The sequence below is a fragment of the Theropithecus gelada genome, chromosome 8, assembly GCF_003255815.1.
Source record: "Theropithecus gelada isolate Dixy chromosome 8, Tgel_1.0, whole genome shotgun sequence".
NCBI lineage: Eukaryota > Metazoa > Chordata > Mammalia > Primates > Cercopithecidae > Theropithecus > Theropithecus gelada.
The window spans coordinates 42,121,802-42,140,923 of record NC_037676.1 but is presented as its reverse complement, the minus strand read 5'-3'; the positions used below and the strand labels follow the sequence as shown (position 1 = coordinate 42,140,923).

Below are 19,122 nucleotides of genomic sequence, written 5' to 3'. Positions count from 1 at the left end.
AATTATGGTTGATAGCATATACTTAATTAGAATTTTAGAAATCCCATACAATTTTGGAACATACATTAGCATTATTCACAAAAATATAACCTAAAGAAAACTAAACATCATTTTGGCAATCCCATGTACCTAAACATGTCAAATGATCCTATTTACCTATTTTTTTGATATTTCAGGAGCACTCCAAACCATCCAAAAAGCCAAACATCAGAAAAGACAATTTTGAAACTGAAGTTTGATTTTGGGAAGGCTGTTAAATATGTTCGAGGTTTAAAGCACTTGATGTTATGAAACACAATTCCAGATTACCCTAAGTTATTTATTTTGCCAAAATGATGACTCAGAAATTTTAAAGAAGCAAAAACCTTTATAACTCTTTACAAAATTTGCCAAAGAGCAGATTAGTGCCTTAAGGATACCTTGTTGTGCTTTTATTTCAATGCTCAATTTACAGAAAAATCATATAATACCCTTTTGAAATGTAGTCAATATGTTCACATAGAGAACCCCTTTGCAAGATAAATTTCCACAATGCTTCCACCACTTGTTTGAACCTGCTACTTCATCCTATCTAATTTAAAACAATCCTTTAACCCTAGGCAAAAATTTACATTTCCATGCCTTCTTATAACCTTTTACAAAAAAACACATTTGGCTGGGCATGGTGGCTCACGCCTGTAATCCCAAGCACTTTGGGAGGCTGAGGCGGGTGGATCACAAGGTCAGGAGTTAGGGACCAGCCTGGCCAACATAGTGAAACCCCATCTCTACTAAAAATACAAAAATTAGCCGGACATGGTGGTGCATGCCTGTAATCCCAGCTACTTGGGAGGCTGAGGCAGGAAAACAGCTTGAACTCAGGAGGCAGAGGATTCAGTGAGCCGAGATCATGCCACTGCACTCTAGCCTGGGTGACAGAGCAAGACTCTGTCTCAAAAAAAAAAAAAAAAAAAAATTTTTTTTTACTGTTCTTAACACACCTCACATATAAATCTATCTCCAGTAGTCTCAATTACATGTTAAAACAGTAACTCCTAGCAGTTTTTAATTTAAATGTAAAACTTGGTAAGTTGTTTTGTGTGCTAGATGCAGCCAAGGTTTGACTCCTAGCATAATTAAGGGCATGGTTAGTTCCATATGTTCCCAGGCCTTAATAATTATGAAGCCAGCAAGTCAAATAGTTCTCAAAACCCAAAAAGCAGTTTATAACCTTAAACACTTAGCAAATCTTGCATCTGACCTGCATAATTTAGTCCGCCTATTTACATTTTGATGGCATCTGCTTTTTACCAATAATCTTTAAAGCTGTTTTTATTTCTCAAAGACTATAAGTCACATAAACTGAAGGTACCACAGCTTTTATTTTCTCTTTAAAAAAAAAATAAGCGCTTGTCTTTCTTTAGGCCAGATTAATTAGAGCTCTTTTTACAGACATCATACACAACATATATATATATATAGTTACACAGACAGGCAGAAGAAACCCCAGTCACTGGGTGGGATCCTTTAAGAGACAGGGCTAGGAAAACATGCAGCTATCAAACCAGAAAGGAACTCGTTCCCTAAGGCAGGATTGCTAAACAAAGCCTTACCAGGGAGTTACAGGCCATGCCCCCAGATTGTAAAACAAGATGGAGGCCTGCAGTGAAGTTCCCTACAAACCACACAGACATGCAAAGCACACCAGTGTGCAGGCCAGTTGGAGTTTCTCTGGGGACCCCTTCCCACCTGGTTGTCTCAAAAAGATAAACACTATGGGCGGATCACGAGGTCAGAAGATCGAGACCATCCTAGCTAACCCGGTGAAACCCCATCTCTACTAAAAAATATGAAAAATTAGCCAGGTGAGGTGGGCGCCTGCAGTCCCAGCTACTCCGGAGGCTGAGGCAGGAGAATGGCGTAAACCCGGGAGGTGGAGCTTGCAGTGAGCTGAGATCAGGCCACTGCACTCCAGCCTGGGCAACCCAGTGAGACTTCGTCTCAATAAAAAAAATAAAAAAATAAAAAAAGATAAACACTAAATTCCAGTAAGGGTTGAGAGCAGAAAGGGAGGAGAAGCTAAAGGGCTTCACTGACAGTGTTTCATTGCTTAAGCTGGGTGATAGGGTGCATCCTGTATTATTTTTTATACTTCTTTGGGTGTCTGAATTATTTGATAATTTTTTAAAGCTACAAGACAGTGTGATTAGTGCTATTAGGAGGACAGTGCTAAGGTGGCATTTGACAGAAGCACCCAGGCTTTTGTCTGGGAAGGCTTCCAGGAGGACTGTCATTTAAGTTGAGCCCTGAGAGCTGTTAGCCAGGAGAAAGCAGGAAGAGTGTTCTCAGGAGAAGGAACAGCCTTTCCAACAGCCCAGAGAAAGTGTCACTTTGTGAAGGAACTGAAAGAAATCTGGGGCGACTAGAGCAGGGTTCTGTAAGGGGAGAGGGGAGACAGGAGGTGAACTAGACAGCAGAGTTGAGTATAGGCTTCTTGCTCAGTAGAAGCTGTTGGTGAGTTTGAAGGTGAGTAACTCAGGAAAGTAATGGTCATGAGCTATCTCACAAACTCAAGTTCAGTCAAATTATTTTTCTCAAAGAAAGCCCCTATGCCAGAATGTCAGGACATTCAGGTACTCCCTCTTTCCTCTTTGCCCCCTGCCCCATGGCTCGAAATCCCAGGAGCTGAAGAATGCTAGCATTGGAGCGGTCTGGCCAGGCCATGGCCAACTAGTCATCTTCTGCCTAACACACAGCAGCGGCCCTCTCTGGCCTAGCCCTGGCTTAAACCACAGGAGTCACTGGGTGAATGTGCCCTTCTCTTTTTGCTTGGAGGACACCTTTTTGACACCCTCCCTGTCCAGGAGAGTCTGGAGTTCCTGTCTTAGGGCTGTGCATAGCTGTTCCTGTACCTGGAAGACCCTTCCTTACCCAGACACCTCATGGCTCCTCCCTCACTTCATTCAGCTCTCAGGCCAATTGCTGCCTCATTTAAGGAGGCCTTCCACAAAAACCCTATCTAAAGCTAAAACGTGCTGGAGCCTCAGATCTTGCTCTTCTTCATTACACTAATCTCTACCTGACATTACGTGCATTTGTCTGCCCCACTTGCATGACAATGTAAGCTCTATGAAGGCAAGGAGTTTGTCCTACAGGCAAGAACCTTCTCCTTTGACTGTAATACATTAACAAACAGCTCCAGAACCTCGTGGCTTACCCCAACAACAATCCCTTTCTTGTTCGCACTGATGCCCAATGCTTCATCACAGCAGAAGCAGCAGTGGGAGGACAACGTAGCAAATCCTACACTGGCTCTTCAAGCACCTACCTAGAAGAGATGTCTATGACTTCCTTCACATTTCTCTGGCCAGATCAAGTCATATGGCCCCATGTGATCAACAGATTCATCACCTATTCAACTCTCAGCAACTAGAAAAAGAGGTAACTTCCTCAGTATGATAAAGGCATCTCCAAAAAACAGCTAACCTGACACTTGCAAAGACCGAATGCTTCCCCCTGTGGATCAAGAACAAGGCAAGGATACACAGTAAGGCAAAGAAATAAAAAGCAAACAAACTGGCTCTATTCAAAGATGGCCTGATTGTACATGTGGAATATCTCAAGTAATCTACCCCTCAAAAAGCTACTGGAAATCATGAGTTTGGCAAGGTCACAGAATTGAAAGTCAGTATACAAAAATCAATTGTATTTTTATTTTCTGGACATAAACAACTGGATGTTGACACTGAAAAAACTGGAATTTACAATTGAATTTTTTTTCTTTTACAATGGAATGGGTTTTTTTTTTGTTTTTTGTTTTTTTTTTGAGACAGAGTTTTCCTCTTGTTGCCCAGGTTGGAGTGCAATGGGACGATCTCAGCTCACTGCAACCTCTGCCTCCTGGGTTCAAACGATTCTCCTGCCTCAGACTCCCGAGTACCTGGGACTACAGGTGTGTGCCACTACACCCGGCTAACTTTTTTGTATTTTTAGTAGAGATGGGGTTTCACTATTTTGGCCAGCCTAGTCTCGAACTCCTGACCTCATGATCTGCCTGCCTCAGCCTCCCAAAGTGAGAATTTTTTTAATTTAACAAAACAGGTACAAGACCAGAACACCGAAAACTACAAAAAGTTAAAGAAGACCTAAAAAGTTGGAGAGATATACTGTGTTCATAGATTGGAAGAATCATTACTGTTAAGATGCCAGTTCTCCCCAAATTGATCTATAAGTTCAATACAATCCCAGTCAAAATTCCAGGAGTTTTGTTGTTGTTGTTGTTAAAATTGACAAGTTGATTCTAAAAATGTATGTGGAAATACAAAGGACCTAAAATAGCCAAAACAGTTGTGAAAAATAACAAAGTTGCAGGTCTTACAACTACCTGATGTTAAGATTTACTAAAAAGGGATAGGTGCCGGGAGCGGTGGCTCACGCCTCTAATCTCAGCACTTTGGGAGGCTGAGGCAGGCAGATCACTAGGTCAGGAATTCGAGACCAGCCTGACCAACATGGTAAAACCCCATCTCTACTAAAAAATACAAAAATTAGCCAGGCGTGGTGGCACATGCCTGTAATCCCAGCTACTCAGGAGGCTGAGGCAGGAGAATCACTTGAACCCAGGAGGCAGAGGTTGCAGTGAGCCGAGATCACGCCACTACACTCCAGCCTAGGCGACACAGCAAGACTCCATCTCAAAAAAAAAGAGAGAGACAGGATAGAGAGCCTAGAAATAAACACACACACTGGTTTTTCACCAAGCTGACAAAGGAATTTAATGAAGGAAAGGATAATCTTGTCAATAAATAATGCTGGAAAAATTGGATATCCACATGGAAAGAAACCTTGATTCTAACCACTATTTGGGAGGCTGAGGTGGAAAGATCGCTTGAGCCTAGGAAGTTGAGGCTGCCGTGAGCTACTACACTCAATTGTGCCACTACACTCAAGCCTGGGCAATAGAGAGAGGCCCTCAAAAAAAAAAAAAAAACAAAAAAAAAACCCTACATGGAGACACTAATCACACCCTAAAACAGCTAAAATTAAATGGGCTGAAATAAATAACAAGTGTTGGCAAAGATATGGATCAAATAGAACTCATACATCACTAGTGGGAAAATAAAATGGTACAACTACTTTGGTAAACAGTTGGAAGTATATGATATTAAACATATACTGACATATGACCATCTGACCAATCAGGTATTTGCTCAAGACAAATGAAAACATGTCTACACAAAGACTTATATTTTAAGGTTAACAGCAGTTTTATTCATAATATCCCAAAACTGGAAACAATGCACCATCCATCAGCAGATAAATGAAGAGTGTGGTACAGACATACAATGGAATAACTATGCACCAATAGATATAACCTACTGATACATGCAACAACGTAGATGAACCTCAAGAACATACACTGAACAAAAGCAGACAGACACAAAAAATATATACTACACTACACTACTATATTCTACAGTTTGAGTATTTGTGTCCCTCCAAAATTTATGTTGAAACAATCTCCAATGCAATAGTATTAAGAGATGGGGCCTTTGGAGGTGATTAAGTTATGAGAGCTCTTCCCTGGTGAATGAACTTAAGCCCTTTATGAGAGGGGCTGCACACAGCATTTGCTCTCTTTTTTTTTTTTTTTTTTTGCCTATCTGCCCCTTCTACCATGTGAGGACAGTGTTCAAAGCACCATCTTCAAAGAAGAAACTGGGCCCTCAGACACCAAACCTGCTAGTGCCTTGATCATAAACTTTTCAGCATCCAGAACTGTGAGAAATAAATTCCTGTAATTTATATAAATTACCCAGTCTCAAGTATTTTGTTATAGCACCACAAATAGACTTAGACACTGTATGATTCCATTACTGGAAATCTAGAAAAGAAATTCTAATCTTTCCAAAAAGATAGGAAAGAGTCATTGCTTGGAGCCAGCAGAGAAGAAAGGATTGATTGGGATGGGACACATAGGAAATTGCCGGTGTGATAGAAATGCTTTGTCTCTTTTATCTATGGGGATAGTGACACAAGTACATAAATGTATCAAAACTCATTGAAATATGCACTTAAAACTGTTGCATTTTATTATATAAAATAATGAATCAATAAGTTGAGTTTTTAAAAACTCAGTATTTCTTCCTGGAGTCAAGAATGACTCTGAGGTTTCTGGCTTGGGAAATCAGATGCATGCTGTGCCACCTACAGATAAGGAAACACAGAAGCAGATTTTGAAGAAAGAAAAGTTATCTGGGAAATCTTGAGCTGGAGTTGTTCTTTAGAAAAATGTTCATTCAGATATCTTCTCCATTTATTAATTGGACTGTTTGGTTTTTGTGTTGAATTACAGGAGTTCTACATGTACACTGGATATCAATTCCTTATTAGATATATGACCTGCAAATAAAATAAATGTAAAAGTCAGGAGAAATAGGAATTTGGGAAAAATAAGCACATATATGGCAAGGGAAGTCATGGCAGAGAATGAGATCATCCAGGTAATGTGTGTAAGGCTGAGAACAGAACCTTCAGGAGCAGCAGGGATGGACAGAGACTGAGAAGAAGCCAGAGTGACAGGAGGAAAACTAGGAGAGTATGATGTCACAGAAGCCACGGCTTGTATATTACAAGGAGGAAACAACAAAGGATTATCTATCCACTCAACTAAGCTACCCAGTCCTTTGTAACCCAGTGATAGCAGTTTCAGGGCAGTGGTAGTAGCAAAGGTCCAACCAACTGCCTTGGTTAGAGGGGTCAAGGGAATATAAAGAAGTTTAGGCATTTCAACAAATACTGCTGGGATACTTGGACAGCCAAATGCAAAAGAATGATGTTTGACAGTGACTTTACATCATATACAAAAATTAAGTCAAGGATCTTAATGGCTCAAAGACCTTAATGTAACAGCAAAACCTATAAAATTCTTAGAAGAAAACATAGGGGTAAATCTTCACGACCTTGGATTTGGCAGTAGATTCTTAGATGCAACACCAAAAGCATGAGCAACCAAAGAAAAATGTAGATACATCTGACTTCATAAAAATTAAAAACTTTGTGTATTAAAAGACACTACCAAGAAAGTGAAGACAACCCACCTGGGAGAAAATATCTGCAAATCATATATCTGATAAGGGACTAGTATAAGGAATACAAAAAGAACTCCTACAACTCAACAACAAAAAAAAAACCTGATTTTTTTAAATGGACAAATTAAAAAATTGGCAAATAATCTAAATAGACATTTCTCCCAGGAAGATTATACAAATAGCCAATAAGCATATGAAAAGGTACAACATCATTAGTCATCAGGAAAGTGCACATCAAAACCACAGTGAGTCCTGTGGTCATGTACTGGAAGACTTAATAGTGGTAAGACGTCAATATTACCCAAAGCACTCTACAGATTCAATGTCGTATTTATCGGACTCCTAATGGCAGAATTCCAGAAATAGAAAAATCCATCTAAAATGCATATGGAATCACAAGGGACTCAACAGCCAAAATAATCTTGAAAAAGAAAAAGTTGGAGGTCTCACACTTCTGAATTTCAAAAACTACTACAAAACTATAGTAATCAAAAAACCGTGAGCCTGGCACTCAACTCCTCCACAACAAAGGACCAAAAAAGCAAGTAGGTAACCACGTGTCAGGTAGAACACCAAAGACAGAACACTATTCAACAGGGAAGTGACAGGGAACCTCTGAGGCACAAAAGGAGCAGTAAATAAAGCAGCCAGTGTGTCTTGGATTGGCTCAGAGACAGGAGAGACATCCCATTTCTGGGAAAAGAAAAGTCAAAGAACCGCAGTGGTCCACATTCCCAGCACAGATGCTGGCACCCACAGGGGATGCCGTCAGCCTTCACAGGCCCTGAGCCCAGTATACGGAGCTGCCTGGAATCCATGCAAATACATTGTTCCAGAAAGGGAATTCCATTGGATCCTACTCACACCCCAAGAAACATGCTGCTGTGGCACAGCACCATTTTAACAGCCTAGCCCCCACCAGATTATATCCTGCCTTGGGGTCCAATAAGCCCCTGCAGTCTACATCCCTGCGGCCCCCAAGAACATCTTCCCACATCCATCCAGAAGGTTGCAGTATCACAATCACACAGCAGTGCAGCCAGGTCCCCAGTACTCTGACCCATGAAGTGTCTTATATCCCAGGGAACAGGCAGTGTAGCGCACACCAGGGAGGCTGTCCCCGGGAAAAAGGGAGCTGAAGCTCCCAGAACCTGGGAGCCATCTTCCCAACACCAATGCCACCAACAGAACCTTGCCCCTCTCAACAGGGCAACAGCACGCCTGTGTGTACCTTCAGGAGGCCTGAGGACCAGTGTGTCCATATGTGCCATCCAAGAACCTAAAGACAGGCCTGCTCCACCCACTGTCCCCAGTGTTCTCAAGTGCCATCTTTCCCTCATGCCACTACTGGTGCCTATATGCTCTCTAGGGGGGCCTGAGCACTGGCCCACCCCATCCAACACCACTGGTGCCCATGCACACAATCCCAAGGCCTGAACAGGCCCGCCCCACCTACCACCACCAGTGCCTACCAAAGTGCATCACCTAAGGGGCTAGAAACTGGCCCATTCATCCTGCCACAGCTACTGCCAACAGCTGTGATTGCCACCTAAGGGTCCAGTGTTTAGCCCACTGCTGCTACTGCCACTGCCAGCACCAAAAATACTGCCTCGGGGCTTGAGGACCAGCCCACCTGGGCCCCCCAACTACCAGCACTTATGCCAGCTGGGGCCCTGAGGTCTAGCAGGCCCAGCCCATCGCCAACACAGCTAAAGCCTGCCCATGCCACCAAAAGGCCCAGGGACTGGCCCCTCTGGCATCCCTGTCCCCAGAAAAGCCTCACAACAGCCTCAACTAACAATGGCAGCTTAAGCCACTGAGGACTCACAGACACCAGTGACATTGGTTACAGCTGAAGAAATCATTGAGCCTATACAACTGTGCTCACCAAAATCAAAGCCAAAACATCCTAATCACAACCAAAACTACAGATACGCCTACAAAAAAGTCTTTCCTTATGAAAGCCAATCCATAAAATTGGAAGAAGCAACTATTCCACTAGCTCAATAGATATCAACGTAAGGACACAAGAAACATGAAAAAGCAAGGAAACTTGATGCTGCCAAAGAGACACAATAATTCTCCAGTAACAGATTCAAAAGAAAAGGAAATCTATAAAAATGCCAGAAAAGGAATTCAAAATAATGATCTTAGGGAAACTCAGCAAGTTGCAAGAAAACACAGATAATACAAAGAAATTAGGAAAACAATTCATGATCTGAATCAGACATTCAACAGAGACAGATAAAGAAAAATAACCAAACAAATCCTGGAACTGAAAAATTCAATGAATAAAATTTTAAAATGCAACTGAGAGCTTCAAAAATACACTAGATGAAGCAAAACAAAGATTTTCTGAACTTGAAGACAGGTCTTTTGAAATAACCCAGTCAGACCAAACAAATATTTAAATTCTGAGTGTTTCAGGAAAGAGAAGGCAAAAGGCATAGAAAACCTATTTAGCAAAATAATAGTCAAACATTTCTTAAGTCTTGCAAAAGATACAGACATCCAGATACAGGATGTTCAGTAATCCCAAAAAAGATTCAAACCAAAAAGGTCTTCTGCAAGGCACACTACAATCAAATTGTCAAGCCAAAGACAGAATTCTAAAAACAGCAAAAGGGAAGCATCAAGTCACTTATAAGACTTTCCTATTTAAAAAAAAACAAAAAAAACAAAAAAACAAAACCTTACAGGTCAGGGAAGAATGGAATAATATATATTACAGTGCTGAAATAAATTTTAAAAACTGCCAGCCAAGAATATTAAACTAAGTAAAGCTATCCTTCAAAATTGAAGGACAGATAAAGTCCTTCCCAGACAAGTAAAAACTGAGGGAAGGAGGACCCCAGGCCCTCAGAGGAGCCTCATAGTGCGGCATTATACAGAGCCTCTGAGGGAGCACCATCAAGTCACCTCTGGCATCCCAGGACAACTAGCAATTGCACCCAAGGCAGGAGGAGCAACAGGAGGGCTGCCAAGGTCCAGTTGGAGGCTCAGGTCATGGCCACCCAGGAAATGGAACATGGAGAAAAGGATCCAGAAACTAATGAGCACAGGGAAAGAAAACCTTTTGCAGAAACAGATGAGGAAGACAAGGGGGTTGATGTAGAGAAGCTACAACTAATTGCAGCTGCCATTAAACAGGGTCTTGCTGCAAAAAGAAAAAGGCTTCAAAAGTATACAAAAGCTTGCATCAAAACCAAGAACATAACTGAATGATATTTTGAGAACATAAAAGGCAGAAACGTAATTATAGATATTATATGCAGTTGCTGACTTTGCTTCAAGAATACAACACAGACATGTAGAAGACTGAGGAGAGAAGAAAAACTAAAATATTTCAAGAGCAACAAAAGAGGTGGCAACAAGTTAGCATTGTTAGGAGAGAGCAAATGAAAGAGATTAAGCTGCTATATGAGCAACTCATGAAGAGTATCATGAAAGAACTCTTTCAGTGAAGAAAGTCACATTGCCAAGTTCCAAGATAAAATTGTGTCGGAGACACTGCAGCAAGAGTTGGCACTTATTCATAACTTGAGCTACACTAAACCACATGACAGTGTTTTGATATTCCTGTATAAATCAGTATATTTCTTCTATCATTAGTCTGTTAAATGCCAGACCTCATTTCTGTGATCTGTTGAATGAATCCTAGTTTGGTGAGAAAGCAGCAATTGCACAGTTATATACACAGTCAGTTAAATTTTAACATTAATGATAATTTAGTTTAAAAAAAAAAACTAGCTAGGTGCGGTGGCTCACACCTGTAATCCCAGCACTTTGGGAGGCTGAGGTGGGCAGATCACGAGGTCTGAGGTGGGTGGATCATGAGATCAGGAGCTCGAGACCATCCTGGTGAACACAATGAAACCCCGTCTATACTAAAGATACAAAAAATTACCCATCCGAGCTGCATAGCAAGGGTCATATGTAATCCTGGGTCATGAACCTGTCACAGTTTGATTAGCTGCTTTTGTTCTGCCTCTGTATCTTTCTTTCGTGCCACTGTAAGCTTGTTTCAAGCTAGCCCAACCCCTTTTAGAAGTGGGTATAAAAGTCAAGTGCTGTCTTTGTTCTGGGCCCAGTTTTTGCATGTTAATCAGCTGGGTCTGAGTGCACTCGATAAAAATCCTCCTGTCTCACCCCCATGGTCTCTCTAGTCCTCCTTCATTCCCACAATAATACCACCCTGAACGTGCCCAATCTCATCTGATCTTCAAATAGACTGGATGGTATCTACCATCATGAAAACACACAAAGTCTTAAAACTCACTAGTAGAGCAGAAACACAAATGAGAAAAAGGAATCAAACATTATGAGTATTAAAAAAAAAACCCACCAAATTGTAAACAATACAAAAGAAGATAGGTGAAATGCCGTCTCTACTAAAAATACAAAAATTAGCTGGGTGTGGTGGTGGGCACCTGTAATCCCAGCTACTTGGGAGGCTCAGGCAGGAGAATCGCTTGAACTTGGGAGGTGGAGGCTGCAGTGAGCCGAGATCCCGCTACTGCACTCCAGCCTGAAGACAGAGCAAGACTCTGTCTCAAAATAAAAAAAGAAAAAAAAAAAAAGATAGGAAAAATATATATACAAGACAATCAGAAAACAATTAAAAGCACAGGATTAAGTCCTCACCTATCAATAAAAACCTTGAATGTAAATAATTTAAATTCTCCAATTAAAGGCCGGGCGCGGTGGCTCAAGCCTGTAATCCCAGCACTTTGGGAGGCCAAGACGGGCGGATCACGAGGTCAGGAGATCGAGACCATCCTGGCGAACACTGTGAAACCCCGTCTCTACTAAAAAAAAAAAAAAAAAAAAAAAAAATTCTCCAATTAAAATACATAGACTGGCTGAATGGATTTAAAAAAAACAAGATTCAACTATATGTTACCCATAACAAACTTATTTCACATTTAAAAACACATATAGACTGAAAGTGGACAGAAAAAAATATTCCATGCAAATTGAAAACAAAAATGTGCAGGAATAGCAATACTTATGCAAAATAGACTAAGTCAGAAAACATAAAAAGGGACAAAGAAGATCATTACATAATGATAAAGGGATCAATTCAGCAAAAGGATGTGATAATTTTAAATGTATATGCACCCAATACCAAAGCACTCACATATATAAACAAACACTATTAGAGCTAAAGAGAGAGGCAGATCCTAATACAAAAAAAAGCTGGGGATTTTAATGCCTCACTTTCAGTACTGGGCAGATCATCTAGACAGAAACATCAGACTTAATCTACATTATAGGCCAAATGGACCTAACAGACATTTATAGAACCTTTCTTCCAACAGCTGAATATACATTCTTCTCATCAGCACATGGACCATTCTCCAGCATAGACCATGTTAGACCACAAAACAAGTCTCAATAAATTTTTAAAAATCTAAATCATATCAAGTACCTTCTCAGACCACGATGGAAGAAAAGTAGAAATCAATAACGAGAAACTTTGGAAACTACAAATCCATGGAAATCTAACAACTGGCCAGGTATAGTGGCTCACGCGTGTAATCCCAACACTTTGGGAGGCCAAGGAAGTTAGGAGTTCGGGACCAGCCTGGCCAACATGGCAAAACCGTGTCTCTACTAAAAATACAAAAATTAGCCAGGCGTGGTGGTGTGCCTATAATCCCAGCTACTCAGGAAGCTGAAGTGGGAGAACTGCTTGAACCTGGGAGGCAGAGGCAGCAGTGAGCCGAGATCACACCACTGCATGCCAGCCTCAGCAACAGAGCGAGACCCCATCTCAAAAAAAAAAAAAAAAATCTAACAACCAATGTGGAACACATGCAAATGTACATGTGGATGTGGACAAAGAACCACATGGCTAAGCCATAAAAAAAAAATAAATAAATAAAACACGAAACTCAGGCAAAAAACTCCACCATCAGAGTAGAATGCTATAACTTCCATTCAGCCCTTCAATCCCACCTTCATTGGCTGGACTGGTTTTCACAGCATCTCTCTTGCCTGAGACATCACAGCATCTCTAAGTGTATCCAAGACCTTCTGGTAGGTCTCCAGAACGTCCTGGGCAGTGGGTCTTTCTGAGGGAGTCTGGCTCTTGCATGCTTTGTGAATATCAAACAAATGGAATCGGACCATATCACTCCCTTCAATGTGCCCCAGAAGGAAACTGGAGATGTCTGGGATCTTCCAAATGTCAATCTTCTCGTCATATGAGGGCATGAGATTATCACGGAAAGGCATGTCCTCTCCGTAGGGCCACAGTTGCTCTGGAGCCACAAAATCCCCATGCAGCTCCCTGTGGCCACACTTCACCAGTGTCCCAGAGCTGTGGTTCACCAGGGGTAAGGCATCCAAGTCATTTGCCAAAATGCTGAAGTTGCTTGTCAGCAGATACTGAGACAGTGTCTTGGGCAGGTCATTGGAGTCACACATGACCCGTGTGCCCATGGGGCTGTGGTGCAGGTAATTAATGATGCTGACATAGTCCATGGCCAGCTGCAGCCTGTGCTGCCACGTGTTCACATTTTGGTACTTTGAAAGGTTTAGTGTTTCTTCCAGGTTACTCAAGGAACCTAGAGGGTGATATTCAGTAAGAATAGTGTTGTCATCCTCACAATAGCCAAGCAGCGTGACAACATGTGCGCCTTGTAGAGATTTCAGCATCTGCAGTCCATGGAGGAAATCATCTTTCATCTCCAGGCTGGTAAGCCGTGAGAGAGCAACTTTGTGCTCCTTCCACTCAGACAGAAAGACCTGCAACAAAGCCACAGAGAACATCAGGCCTGAACTCTCACCTAATTTAGTGACCAAAGAACAACAAATATCTTTTAAGTGGCAGGTGTTCTGCAGAAGATACAGAAATTAACAAGGTGCAGACCCTATCGCAGAGTTGCTCTCCGTCTAGTGATGAAGATAGACTGAAGAGCAAACACAGCATTCAGCAAGGCAAGTGCCACATTAGTGTGTGGAACCTCAGGGCAGGAAGCGATTGCCTCTGGGCAGGACACTGACAGCTGCTGCAGAGGGTGCTGGAAGGCTTCTGGAAGCTGGTCTCATAGAAGGAGGGGGACTTCCAGATTCTATGTGGGGCAGGGGAGTGCTGGCTCAGGAGGAAAGACTCCATATAATTTCATGGCAGGGAGGAGTGGCAAAGTAGACTGCCAGTTCCAATGGACCACCGCACAGTGGGTGGGGAAGAAGAGGAGGCAGGGGAGTGGACTGGAAAAGTGGGTAAGTGTGGAGACCCTGAAAAGCCTACATGAGGGCGTGAAGCCCTGCCCATCACATGTAACAATGTTACTCATTAATTTTAAAAGGTGGCACAATAAATCATAAATAGGAATATTTATATGTAAGGAAAACATTTTTACATGTTCTGTGGTTTGGTGTTACTTCAGCTGTAAAGGCAGGAGCTGAAATGCTACACAAACACGAGACCTTCTCATAGAGTCCACAGCAAACAGAAGAGCAAGTGCACATTTCTGCCTTGGATTTCCACCTTTCATTTGCTTGCAGGAAACACTGTAATTAAAGAAAGAACCTCTGATCTTTTGCTTAAATCCCAAGAGAAGGCAGAAGATTACAAAAGAGAAAGCAGGTTCAGGACTCAGGAGATTCCTGCCCCAGGCTCGTTCTGCAAGCAGTGTGTCATGTCATCGTTCAAATAAAGGTTATGGTTTCCAAAGCAGTTTTGTTGCATTATTTATCAAGGGACTCTAACATCTAAATCTAAAATCTAAGGCAATAATCAGAAATAGGTAAGAAATTCCAGGAGTAAAAATCTGGCATTATTTATAAAAGCATAAACTGAAACTTATCAAAAGATGGGAGCAGTAAGATCAACATAGTAAGAACCCATCTCTACAAAACATTTTTTAGAAACTAGCAGGGTAGGCTAGGCGTGGTGGCTCACACTTGTAATCCCAACACTTTGGGAGGTCAAGGCAGGTGGATCACCTGAGGTCAGGAGTTCAAGACCAGCCTGACCAACATGGAGAAACCCCATCTCTACTAAAAATACACAATTAGCCAGGCGTAGTGGTGCATGCCTGTAATCCCAGCGACCTGGGAGGCTGAAGCAGGAGAATCACTTGAACGCAGGAGGCAGAGGTTGCCGTGAGCCAAGGTCATGCCACTGTGCTCCAGCTTGGGCAACAAGAACGAAACTCTGTCTCAAAAAAAAAAAAAAAAGAAGAAATTAAGAAACTAGCAGGGTGTAATGGAGCGTACGCATAGCCCCGGCTACTCAGGGGAGGCTGAGGTAGGAGGATCATTCGAGTCAAGGTGTTTGATCACATCACTGCACAGCTGGGTGACATAGTGAAAACTTATCTCACAAAAAAAAAAAAAAAAACTATATATATATATATATAATGTGGTCACCAAAATGTATATATTTATAGAGTTATAACAGATAAAAGTAATGGTACGGCTGGGTGCGGTGGCTCACACCTATAATCCCAGCACTTTGGGAGGCCAAGGCAGGCAGATCACCTGAGGTCAAGAATTGGAGACCAGCCTAGCCAACATGGCGAAACTCCACCTCTACTAAAAATACAAAATTAGCCGGGCATGGTGCTGCACGCCTGTAATCCCAGCTACTCAGGAGGCTGAGGCAGAAGAGTAGCTTGAACCCAGGAGGTGGAGGTTGTGGAGAGCCAAGATCGCACCATTGCACTCCAGCCTGGGCGAACAACAGTGAAACTCCACCGTCTCAAAAAAAAAAAAAAAAAAAAAGCAATGTTACAAATGAGAAATATATAAAACCGTTTGTATAATACGTTTGTATAATATTGTTCCAACTGCATAAAATGAGACAAATTTAAATTACAGCACATGGAAATCAAAGGAAATATGCTAATGCCTTAGCTGTCTTTATGTGGTAAGATTGTGGGTGATTTTTTTTTCCTTCATATCTTTTGGTATTTTCCAAGATGAATATACATTACTTTTACAACTTAAATTTTTTAACTCAAAAATATATAAAATTTCAGAAAAATTGGCGTTGGGAATTTTAAAAAAAAAAAAGAAAAAGAAATATTATATAAAATGGAGGTGGACCCAAGGACCATGAAGATCTTTTCTGGATCTAAGAAGGGAGGTTCATTACGGAAAAACGCAGATAACTTTGATTGGCTCGTAACATTCAAACAAGAACTCTTTCAAGACTCTCTAATCCTCAAATTTGAGAAATTTCACTAAGGATAATAATTTCTATTAAAAAGTCATTTTTTGGCCAGACGTGGTGGCTCACACCTGTAATCCCAGCACTTTGGGAGGCCAAGGCAAGTGGATCACAAGGTCAGGAGATCGAGACCAGCCTGGCCACATGGTGAAACCCCCATCTCTACTAAAAACACAAAAAAATCAGCTGGGCATGGTGGCACGCACCTGCAGTCCCAGCTACTCGGGAGGCTGAGGCAGGAGAATCACTTGCACCCAGGAGGCAGAGGCTGCAGTGAGCCAAGATTGCGCCACTGCACTCCAGTCTGGTGACAGAGTGAGACTTCATCTCAAAAAAAAAAAAAAAGCTATTTTTCACTCTGGCTGCTACATGCACTAAAAAATTTCTAAATTTTAAGCACTGGATAAGGCCACATTCTAAAAGTTCACGGTTTTTTAATTTTCATATTGAACACATGCTCTCCAAAGATTTGCATCCCACTGAATCTGATAATTGGCTCTAATACAAACAACTGAGGTTTTGTTCAGATCCATGGCTTCCTTACACCCACCAACACTGGCAATGGCTTTGGTTTTCTAGGTCCATTTTTCACCTAAAAACGATGCTGGCTTTTGGGAAGCTGCTGCTACACATTCAACAGTAAGTGGGGGGCCGGGCGCGGTGGGTCACGCTTGTAATTCCAGCACTTTGGGAGGCCAAGGTGGGTGGATCACGAGGTCAGGAGATCGAGACCATCCTGACTAACACGGTGAAACCCCGTCTCCACTAAAAATACAAAAATTAGCCGGGCGTGGTGGCGGGCACCTGTAGTCCCAGCCACTCAGGAGGCTGAGGCAGGAGAATGGCGTGAACCCGGGAGGCGGAGCTTGCAGTGAGCTGAGATTGCACCACTGCACTCCAGCCTGGGCAACAGAGCAAGACACTGTCTCAAAAAAAAAAAAAAAGCAATAAGTGGGGGAGGCTCAGCCACAGGCCCCAGGACTCCAGAGCCCTCATTTATGTCTAATTCATTTTTGTTTCAGATACATGAAGATTATTATTATGAAATACCATTAGTCTTTGAGATCACACACAAATATTTGAATCCTCCCATATAAAAAATTTGCTAGTCATGGACTGTTTAAGAATAATTTCTCACAACCTCTAATTTAGTTGCTTTTAATCATTTTCTCAAAGACTTTTATTTGGAAAGAATAGTTAATATACTTTACCTTTTTATTATAAAATTAATCATGAACACTTTTCTTGGTAAAAACTCAAATACAGAGGATAGGGAGGATGTCTCCCTGCCCCCAGTTTTACTTCCCAACCCAAAGGAAACCTGGTAACTGGCTGTTATCCTCCCGTAAGTTTTTCTATACCTTTATATGTATTAGTGTACACCTGTAAAACAGCATTTGCGTTTGCTGTTATACTAATGGTGTTATAATATACATACATTGCAGCTTAATTTTTTCATTTAACTGAGCCTCAGAAATCCTTTCCATATATACATGTAGATCTAGGCCATTCTTTTTAAAGCTGAGTAATGTTTCATAGTATAGACATAATACCTACGCTAGTGTATTTCCAGTAAGGTTTTACAGATAATATTTCCTTTTTTCTTTAAAACTAAAGTATAATATAATAAAAATACAAAGAATTTGGAATAGATGCTGTCAAAATGGATTGGATTCCTTCTTAGATTATTATGTAGCTATAATTTTGCAGACCTTTAATAAGATCTTATATGATCTATTTCTAAAGACCTGGACATTTAAGTTAGTCCCTTTTCTAATGACAATGCTACAGTGTACAGCCTTATATTTACATGTCTATGCATATGTGCAAATATTTTATAAGCTAGGTAAGCAGACAGATTACCGAATAAGAATATCTATTGCTATCATTACCCTCCAAAGCCTGTGCTAGCATGTACTTTCACCAGCAGTGCATGAGAGAATCTTAAGAATACACCCTTAGTCACACCAGATATTACCACTGTGTAATTTGTGCCAATCAATGGATGAAAAATACCTTACTGTTCTAATTTGTATTTCCCTGATTACTAAGGAGGCTAGGCATCTGTCATGTTTTTAGGCATTTCTGTTTTTCTGCTGTCAAAAGTCTGTTTACTGTCCTTTATCCAATTTTCTATAGGTTGTCTGCCTTGTGCTTATTAATATTACTGGGAGCTCTTTATATACACTTGACCTTTGAACAACAGGGGTTTGAAATGTGCAGTTCCACTTACATACAAATTTTCTTCTGCCTTTACCAGCCCCTGGATACCAAGACCAACCTCTCCCTTTCCTCCTCCTCCTCCTTGGCCTACTCACTGTGAAAAACGCAAGGATAAAGACCTTCGTGATGGATGATGGATCCACTTCCACTTAATGAACAGTAAATGTATTTAATGAACAGTAAATGTATTTTTTCTTATGATTTTTCTTAATAACATTTCTCTTACTTTAAGAATACAGTATATAATATATAAAGTACAGTTAGCCAACTATTTATGGTAGGCTTTTAGTTAAGTTTTTAAGGAATCAAACAGTATAAGTAGATTTCTTATTATGTGGAGGGTCAGTGCCCCTAATCTCCACATTGTTCAAGGCTCAAGATCCTTTATTATAAATGTAAAAGACAAGATCCAGAAAATAGGGCAGACACAGTGGCTCACACCTGTAATCCTAGCACTTTGGGAGGCCGAGGCAGGAGGACTACTTGAGCCCAAAGTTCGAGACCAGCCTGGGCAACATAACAAGACCTCAACTCTTTAAAAAAATTTGTTTTAATTAGCCAGGCATGGTGGCACATGCCTGTGGTCCCAGTTACTCAAGAGGCTGAGGTGGGAGGATCGCTTGAGTTTAGGTTGCAATAAGCTAT

The 19,122-nt window shown here is 41.3% G+C and overlaps 1 protein-coding gene across 2 annotated transcripts in view; it reads right to left on the bottom strand.

The window, feature by feature from the left end:
• Positions 1-12,987: 12,987 nt before the first annotated feature.
• The window catches only part of POMK (protein-O-mannose kinase), a 32,755-nt gene continuing 26,620 nt past the window's right edge, over positions 12,988-19,122 (bottom strand). For both annotated transcript variants that reach the window (XM_025394443.1, XM_025394444.1), the window contains one exon: positions 12,988-13,823. In XM_025394443.1, the coding sequence (XP_025250228.1) occupies positions 13,053-13,823 (771 nt within the window). In that variant the 3' untranslated portion in view covers positions 12,988-13,052. The remainder of the gene's footprint in view (positions 13,824-19,122) is intronic.